General features: G+C 40.4%; 1 protein-coding gene across 1 annotated transcript; it reads right to left on the reverse strand.

Annotated features, from left to right (window-relative positions):
* Nucleotides 1-4,677: 4,677 nt before the first annotated feature.
* Nucleotides 4,678-5,853, reverse strand: ptafr (platelet-activating factor receptor; the record flags this gene model as incomplete). Its single annotated transcript, XM_079230030.1, has 1 exon — nucleotides 4,678-5,853. One exon carries the CDS (start codon nucleotides 5,851-5,853, stop codon nucleotides 4,678-4,680), a length of 1,176 nt encoding a protein of 391 aa, XP_079086156.1.
* Nucleotides 5,854-9,365: the final 3,512 nt, after the last annotated feature.

Raw genomic sequence — 9,365 nt, forward strand, 5'->3', positions numbered from 1 at the left:
AGAATAATGAATGAGCAATGAATAATAGAAGAATAATGAAGATTAATGACTTGGGGAAAAGACACACACATGCATACATACTGGTATGCTCACTTCATACACACGAGGGCAGACAAAGATCATTATACGGTATCGTCATTTATCTTTCTCTCAGAGAGAGAGATGCATAAATAATGCATAAATAATGCATGGCTCATGATGAGTTGATGCATGCATTGATGCAGGATATATCATGAATTCCTGTTGATGACCGTTAAGAAATACGTTTTAAGTGTTAGCTAATAGAGGGCTATCGGGCTGCTCCTGACATCTACTCTAACGCATTCAGATACAATGGAGGATGTTTTCTCAATTATTTCCATTTTGTGCTTCCTCACATTTGACACATTTTGATGATAATACGTTCATAATTTTTTCGAGTAATTGAGTATTTTTCATGGTGGTATTGCTGCATCTACTTTTGTAAAAGTTTAAAATATGTAATCTACTACTTAGTGTTAAGAAGCTGTTCCTTCCTCTCTGGGTGGTTCTGTTCTTGGGCAGCATTTGGTTTGTTTAAGCAACAGTTGTATGATGCAACAGAAACCACTTCCTGCATTTCAGGGACATAGCTATGGCAACCAGTGAGCATTTGCCTCGGGTGAGAGGTCTGGTGTCAAAATGTCCAGCAACAACAATCTTAGCTGTTATCTCAGCCTGAAGGTGAACACGGTCGCAGATATGAAATGTTTAAAACCGATTGTGTTGAGAGTCTGATAGACTGGCCTGCCAGCTCTGACTTAAAAAAAAAAAACATTCACAGTTCTGTGGAGTCTGGTTAACTGTGTTCCCTGCATGGCGTGAATTGATTGACAGGTTTAAAATTGTACAAACTAAAAGCTTGCATGTGTAATATTTGGTTTAGTTGTGATTCTCTTTCTGCCTCCTGTGTACTTTGGCATGCTAAGATTTCCAATAACAAGCTATAGAAGTTGGACACATTGGATTATGCCGCTTGCCTTGTCAAATTGCGAAATGTTAATCATTATTTCTGTCCAGCTGATTGATTTAATGATAAGTTAACATTGCTTCATTTCATTCAAGAACAAAGAATACAATTAGAACAACTTCATAAAAAAAGAATCCATGGGAAACAATAAAAAGGAACCTGAAACTTCCTTTTTATTTCTGTTTCCCAGTCTCATACTTCCTCAACTCTTACCTGTGCTTTGATTGTAACATTTGAGTCATTCTTGTACCTGTTTGCCTGAAGAGAGTGTGGCATTTACTTTTTGTTCGTCTTCAAACAACATGCTGCTTATCTTTTCTCTCCTGTTGTTTTTGTGTGAGAGCACAGGTAAGGACATTTTTATTAGTGAGTGTAAAAACAGAACCCAGGACATCGGTTTTTAAATATGCTGCTAACTTGTATTTGTGCTTCTTGTTGTGTGTACAGTGAAATCCCAGACATTGCCTCAATCAAACTCGACTTCTTCCACGGCTAATTATTCAACTACAGTGGCTCCTGAAGGTATTACAGAATGTGATTATTTAATAATTCCAATCAAATGAAAGTATTAAAAAACAAGAGCTATGCCGGCAGCTCTGTGAGGATGTATCCAGTTTTGAGCTAAATGCTAATGCTAGCCTACTGATATGCTCACAATGTGTATGTGACCATGTTAATGTTTAATAGGTGGGAGGGGCTGCTAGTTCAGGTAGATGTTTCCCCATTGTTCCAATTTTCTTTTCTTTTTTTTCACAATATCTTCAATGGTACTGAGAATTAAAAAGTGAGTTGATTAAAGCTGCAGCTTGATCAGTTCTTAACAGCTTAATATTTAGCATCCACTTGAGTCACACAACATTGTCAGTGTTGCCAAAATACTGTAGCTCCTCCCACTTCATAGCTCTATGATGTTTGCTTCTTTCTAGTTTAGCATGCTAGCATTTGCTTATTAGCATTAAACAAAAAGTACTATGCATCTGATGGGAATGGCATTAATTGTGCTGGTATTTGGTCATAAACCAAAATTTTGGGGAAATACATTTTGACCTAATTATGGCGCTAGATGAAAAGTCAACGGATCACCAAAGTGATTCGTGCTTATCCTCTGGGGAACGGAAATCTCTGTACACAATGTCTTAGCAATGCATACATTAATTGCTGAGGTGTCTGGTGGATGAACTGGCCAACACAACAGAACCCAGACATTGCCCTCCCTAGAACCGTGCCTTCTTCTGTCTGTAACTGTTCATACTCTCTCTTTCCATCATCCATCATCCATCATTTTGTGTTCACTATACCCTCAACCCTTTTCCTCCCAAGAAACGCTCTCTCTGCAGCTGGAGGCCATACCAGACTACCCAGTTGCAGCAGGTCAAAGGGTCAACCTGCACTGCAAGGCTTTCCCCATGCCAGACTCTGTCGAGTGGGCCTGGCAACGCCTAGAAAATCAGACTTGGCGTGAGAAGAAATTCGGGGGGGATCTGACCCTTACCAAGCCAGAGCAGAGCGGGCTTTACCGCTGCCATGCAAAGAGACAGTTATCTCAAAACCACACAGTCTATATAATCTCCATGCATACAACAGGTCGGTACTCTGTTTTGACTCTGCAGTTCCCCTCAGCTCTACTAAGCTTTAATTTGTCTTTCAGCTCATTGTTTAACTGTCCAGCCCACAACTGTTTTTATTCACTATTCTCATAGGTGTTTCTAAATTATGCCCATATATAAATTTATCTACAGTAATATTGTCTACAACTAACCAAGAAAACGTTTGTGTTTGTCATGCACAAAGACAGAATGCCATTTCTTTGTCTTTTCAACCGTTTATAATTTTTTGCTATGACCTACAACTAAAAACTTTCACCTGTAATTCTGTGTTGTTTCCCTGACTTACAACAGTCGGTGAGTATTTAGGAATAGCTGCCTTTGTCCTGTCTCTCCTGGCCTTGATCATCAACTTCACTAATCTTTTGTGGCTTGGCTACCACAGACGTGACGCCACAGTGACCACTTCCAACATTGCAGCTCAAGGTAAAAAAAAAAAACACCAGAGAGCATTTCCTGTCAAAATCTTGTAAAACTCTTGGTCAAATCTTAATCAAATGTTCTGTTGACTATTTCAATGTCTTGGTTTTCTTAAAGGTTTTCCTGGATCTGAAAAGTCACCAAAGTAAGTCTCGACGGAAAAAATATTTGGTTCACATGCTGTGCATATATTAACAGTCTGATGCCATTTTTGTACTCAGGGGAGGTTTGCCACACACTGAAAGTGACGGAGATGTGTACATGAATTACACAAACACCAGCCAAGCCTACACTGATCTGGACCCCACCAATATGAATGAGGAAAATGTGTACTCCAGTCTATCATGAACGATCATGTGATGGTGGAGATGTGCAATAAAAAGACAAAAAAATGCATTTTGTTCAGCAGTAGAATATCTGAAGAAAGAACTCAGCATTACCTTCAACCTGAATTATGCCATATTTGCCACCGTAATGTGATTATTATGAGTTATTTAACACAATCTGAATGTGGTAAAAAAAATTAAAATCCCACAAAACACAAAGAGGCCATTCCTTTTCTGTGTTTGTACAATTTTGATAACACCTGTAATTTGCTCTCGTTCTCTGTCTCTTTTTTATGTGTGTACATAGACTGAGATGTCTTCCAGCTTGTTGATATGTAAGAAACTGTCTTTTTTTATTTTGCTTCAATCAACACGGCAAATGAAACTTCAAAATTAAAATCGCAAAAGTTGACAATTGACAAAAGTTGAAAGTTTAAATGACATTCCAAACACATTTGAGTCCCATACAAGAAGCTACTGAATACAAAATGCGTCCTAAATCAGTTTTGCAACAGCAGATACTCGCAGTAAGAATACAGTATAATGCATATAAAGTAGATCGGTGAATAATAATAAGTGTTGTCACACTGACTCATGGGATTTTTACTATGTGACATATACACAATGTCACAATACTGGATGCTCGCGGGGAAACATAGCTCAAGCATTATCACTTCCGTTTCATGGTTTCACAATAGAAGATATAACATTCAAAGCCAAAAAACACGTCATTTATCTAATATAGAAGACAATCTTACAGATCTGTAACCAATTTACTGATAAAATGTCATGCAAGACAACCACACCGATACTACCCGTAAGTGTATGTGTAATCTAGTGAGACTTTCCCATCTTAACACCCACAAAGAGATGACTAGGCTCTTTATATATGGCTATTATCCTTGACTTCTCTACTCTTTTAGTGTCCCACTTTGTGCAGAACAACACCTGTAGGAGGATCTAAATAATGTGTCTGCTGCTGCTTTATCAGTTCATTTCACGGACAAAAGTGATAGTGTCCTCTTGCAGACTTTCCAGAGCCATCATGGGTTTTCTGATGTACTTCTGCTTGCAAAACTTCTGCTTTTCAGCTTGTACTTCACACAGGAAGAACAGGCGGACTGGTGCACGTCAGACTGATGCTACTATAGTGTGTGGAGATAGAATGTCTATTGTGAGGGTGACACTAAACTACGTCAACATTGACAATGTTTACAGATTCGGAGGTGCAAGAATATACTGTATGTTCTGTAATCTTGAAACAGAGGCAACATGAAAGTCTTTTTACACACAAGTTACAAATATCTACACTTTTGTACAAGTATTAAATCTGTTTAAATTAATGTATTTGGGGCTGCTGGTCCTCAAGTCTCTGGCTCTGATTCCTGCTGTCCATGGAGAGCTGTGAGGTGAGCGTCTGTGAGCACCCCTCTCTCTTTACTAACTGTTTAATGTGGGCCATGATAAACCCTCTGAACTTCTGTGTGGCAAAATAGTAAACTACAGGATCCAAAATGCAGTTGAGGCCCATAAGAAGCAAAGTGACCTGATGCGCGTCGTTGAGCGCCTGAAGGGTCTCCCGGTCCCACTCTACGTGGCCCCAGCCCTGTGTGATCTGCAACACCGCCAGTGTCCAGAAGCCTTGAACTACATGGTGAGGCAGGAAACACAGAACAAACACTCCCACCACTGCGAACAACATCGGCAGAGCTCTTCGTTTCACCCCGGTGGGCCTTTTAGTCGAGGAGGACTTGGTCGTGTGGGACTTCCTGGCTATGATCGTTGCAGACTGGAGCTCTGACTGAGGAAGATTTTGATGAAACAACACTCGAGCAATAAGGAAATTACACACCACGACCAGAAAAAAGACCACAAAAAACAGTCCAATTATTGCAAAATGAGTTGCAGCCACTTTTCTCTTCTGTGGATCGGAATCCTGTTGGTACCCCTCAAAACAGCGAGTTATGTTTTTCTCAGCAATGTTGGTCCCTGGAGATGCCAGATATGGAATAGCCATTGCCATGGTCAAAACCCAGATGACAACGCTCACGATGATCCCACGACGTCTGTGGTCCGAGGTGGCCACATCCAGAGGCCGGGTGACCGCCCAGTATCGGTTGATGCTGATGGCCCCGAGGAAGAGGATGGAGCAGTACGTGTTGATGAAGAACAACGAGCCAGTCAGCCGGCACATGAAGTCCGTGTAGATCCAGTTACCATTCCGGCTGTAATAGTCGATCCAGAAGGGAAGGGCAGTCACAAAAAGGAGATCGGCGATGGTCAAGTTTACCATGTAGATGCGGATTTCACCCATGGCCTTGGCAGCGCGGAGGCAGCGCAGGACAAACAGCACGTAGAGGTTAGCGAAGAGGCCCAGGATGAAGGTGATGCCATAGACAACCGGGAAGAGGACATAACGGAACTTAGAGTCCAGGAAGGTTGAGCCATTAACGGCCGAAGAGCCCAGGCGAGAGGTCATGGTCACGGCAACCTGCTCTGTAGTTGAGGGTAGCATTTCTGTCTGTGGGAGAAAAACCATCATAAAACATTCTGGCGTTTTTTTATTGTCAAAACAAGTTTATTAGGTGCAACCAGCTAAAACGAAGTCTAATACAATATAAATCCAACCAATGAAGGTTATTATGATTTTACAGAATTGGTTGATTCAACCTTTCTTTTAGTGTTTATATTATTATTATTATTACAATTAAACCTTAGTATGTAAGGTAGGTCTACCCTACTTTTAACTTTTTTTATTTATTTTTATTTATAAAAGACTTTAAAAAAAATCTCGACTTACCGGACTGCTTCTTCTCCTCTCTATCTCTCAGGAAGTAAATGCCTCACTGAATGGGCGTCTGCTTTTGTCTTTCTGACATTACTTCAAAATTCAAGACGAAGAAGGTGTGAACGTTTTTCAGAAATACCCACATGTCGCAACAAGCCCTCCTCATTATTGTCTCCGTGTTTGTTCTTGTTCGTCAAAACAAGAGGAAAAAAAGAAAGACGTCTCAGAGTTTGGCAGTTTGTCTTTAATTCTGTCGTCATAAAAATGTGTTTTAAATATTCGGAGGAAGACACCAACAATCGAGTGGCGTAGTTCAATTGAAGCTCTTCATGGGACCATAAGGCAATAATATAAACAGCAATATTTTAGAAAACAGAAAGTGTGTTTTGTTATTTTCCTATATAAGAGAATATAATTAAAATCATTAGTTACAATAAGAGTTGAGCTCTGAAGTTTTTAATTCAAATAATGAATAAAAGAAGATTATAATTATGGTCCTTTAAATCTATAGTGTCAATGTATTACATAGCTATATTAACTCCTTATCGCAACATAGGACCACATGAATGTCACTTTAAACTCAATTATGGGAATCAAAGACACTGTTCCGCTCTAGAAGTCACAACACCAACTTAAATTTGTCAAAACTTGCAACCAAAAAGTCGTTCTAACTTTATGAGCAGTGGCTCAAGTTTAACTTTAATTGTATCTCCCATATTAAACATTACATTATTAACGTCTGTATTTAATTTAAAGGCTGTCAGAACAAGTCCTCTCTCCTAAATGAGTCATGATTGCGGCTAATAATCTGAATGATGTCGATGAAGCGTCAGATTAGTTCGATGTTGTTTGTATTGTCATTAGCATGCCTTCATCGTTCGTTATGTAGTCCGGGACGTGCAAATGCATTTTGTGGGGCTTTTTTACTCGGCACCCACTGTATCATGACTCCAGCCGATGTTAGCACACTATACAATTATTTCTGTCAAGGACTGTACTGATAAATATATAATACACCTATATATGTTTTGTTTCGTTCTCTAAACCCATATAAAGAGTGACACATTATACTGTTGATATCTTTGGCTCATCAGCAGCTGAGGCAAGTGTGCAGTAATGCATTTTAACCACATGGGGGAGGCAGAGGCAAATAAAAAGAGCAAAGAACTCAAGCTTCATAATCTCTGTGGTGAATGGTTAATTCAGGCTCCTATGTACAAACACACAACACAACACACCCTCCTCTCCCTGGTGCCACAGTGTAATTCATATAGATTAAGGTTAACGAGCCTCCCCAACCGTATTGCTGTTATTATCGCTTGGCAGTGGAACAAAAGAGCAGAGATTTTTGGCGGATGTGCCCTGCATGACTGCCAGAGGTGCAGTGCCATTGCTGGGTATAAAGGATTACGCTGTATAATAAATAAATTAAATTAAATCTATTTTTTTTTCACGATACATCTTGCTGCTCGTGGTTTGGGTGCGGATTCAAAAGATTCCACAGCAACATGTGAGATTTGTCTTGGTCATGAAAGCAGCTGGTTGAATTATATTGTATAAGCTGTCAAACAACATACAGGAATTTAGCAAAAACAACTCATCTCTTTTAAAAAACATTTAATAAAAAAGTTCTAGTTCTCAGATGCATCTCAAATGTACAAACATCACAAACATTTGTTCATTATTCTGAGTAGAACTGATAAGTTGGATGGATGAGACATGATCAATGTATTAGCAGACTTCCCAGCATGTTTTGTTTGAGGGTTCAAACTCTGCAGAGACCATTCCTTTTTTGGAGTGAAACAATATCATGTCTGTACATTAAATGTGAAGCTACGGTCAGCAGCCTCTTACAATAGTTTAGTTCGGCTCAAAGACTGGAAACTGGGGAAATCCACCAGCCTGGAGGGTTTAGTCTTAGCTACGCTAGTTGTTTCCCCATGCTTCAAGTATTTGTGACCAAAAAAGAATTAGTATCTACTTCAGACCCTACAACTTACACTTTTAATTTAAAGGAGTTGCCTGCAGCAGCCGTGTTTTGATTCAGGTACAGAAGGACAAAGACTGCCATACCGAAGAATCTTTCGAGGGGAACCCATTTTTTAAGTTGAGCCAGCCCCGCGATGTTTTCGAGTACAATGTTAAGCAACTATTGGATTAAAATCATGACATCTCATGTTGCACCGACAGTTGTGAGATACTTCACACATTCCTCCACAGTCTGAACACACCTGCGTCTGGCTCACACCTGCATGCCAACGGATTCTTTTTCTCAAACATACTCCTGTTCGGCCTCTAAATGGCCCAGGAAGAAATGTTAAATAATCAGATACAGATTCACGCAGGTGATCCCGGATGCTCTGCACTGCTCCACTGGTCAGTCCAACGAATCATTCCTCCCAAAGTATGGTTGTACTTTCAGTCCAGGTGTGCAGATACAAAGAGAGGGAACGCCGCCATGGCCTCATATTTTCTTTCTTCCTTTTTTAAATGGGATAGCTCGCTATCGCCCTGGAAGGGCGATACAGTCAGAAGTCAGAGTCATGCATTCCTCCGGGAGGCAGGAAGGGAGGGAGGCAGGGAGCTGCCTGTGGAGCTCCTCTTGTCCCATTAACACCTTTTCACAGTTGCTCCTTCACCTCACCTTGATCCATGGCACTTTGCCTCAGGCAGACATGAAACGTCCTAGTTGGATAATTTACAGGCAGCTGTATGCTCAGGCAAATTATGAGGAACAGAGAGAAGCGGAGAACTGATAAATAGGTGTTTAGCTGCACGTCTTGCTTGGCGGAGGGTTCTTGGCAGACCAGAGAGGGTAGGTCTCTCTCAGGCAGATTTACTGCGTGCCAGAGGCTGAGGTTTGAGGAATGTCCCCCTGCAGTGAGAAAGAGAGGGCCATGGGAGGGTGAGCTAGACAGGCTGAGACATCTGTACTTCAAGATCATACAGAACCGATATGATTGTTTTATTCCTATCAAAGGTTTTGGAGATCTATCAATCTTTATCTTTCTCTCTCTTGGGACTTTCTGTGTACTACCGGATGAAGATATAAAAAAAAACAAATATCAAAACTCAGCATGAAGTAACCCGTTAGCGGTTAAAGTGGAACAATCTGTCATAGTTTTAAGATATTTAGAGTCACGGGACAGTATTGTACAAGCAATGCTGTTTTTTTTAAAAGAGGTCCCTTCAAACATGACATCTGTACGACACGCTACATTTATGGTAGTTTACACAAC

Source organism: Taurulus bubalis, assembly GCF_910589615.1.
Source record: "Taurulus bubalis genome assembly, chromosome: 1".
Lineage (NCBI taxonomy): Eukaryota > Metazoa > Chordata > Actinopteri > Perciformes > Cottidae > Taurulus > Taurulus bubalis.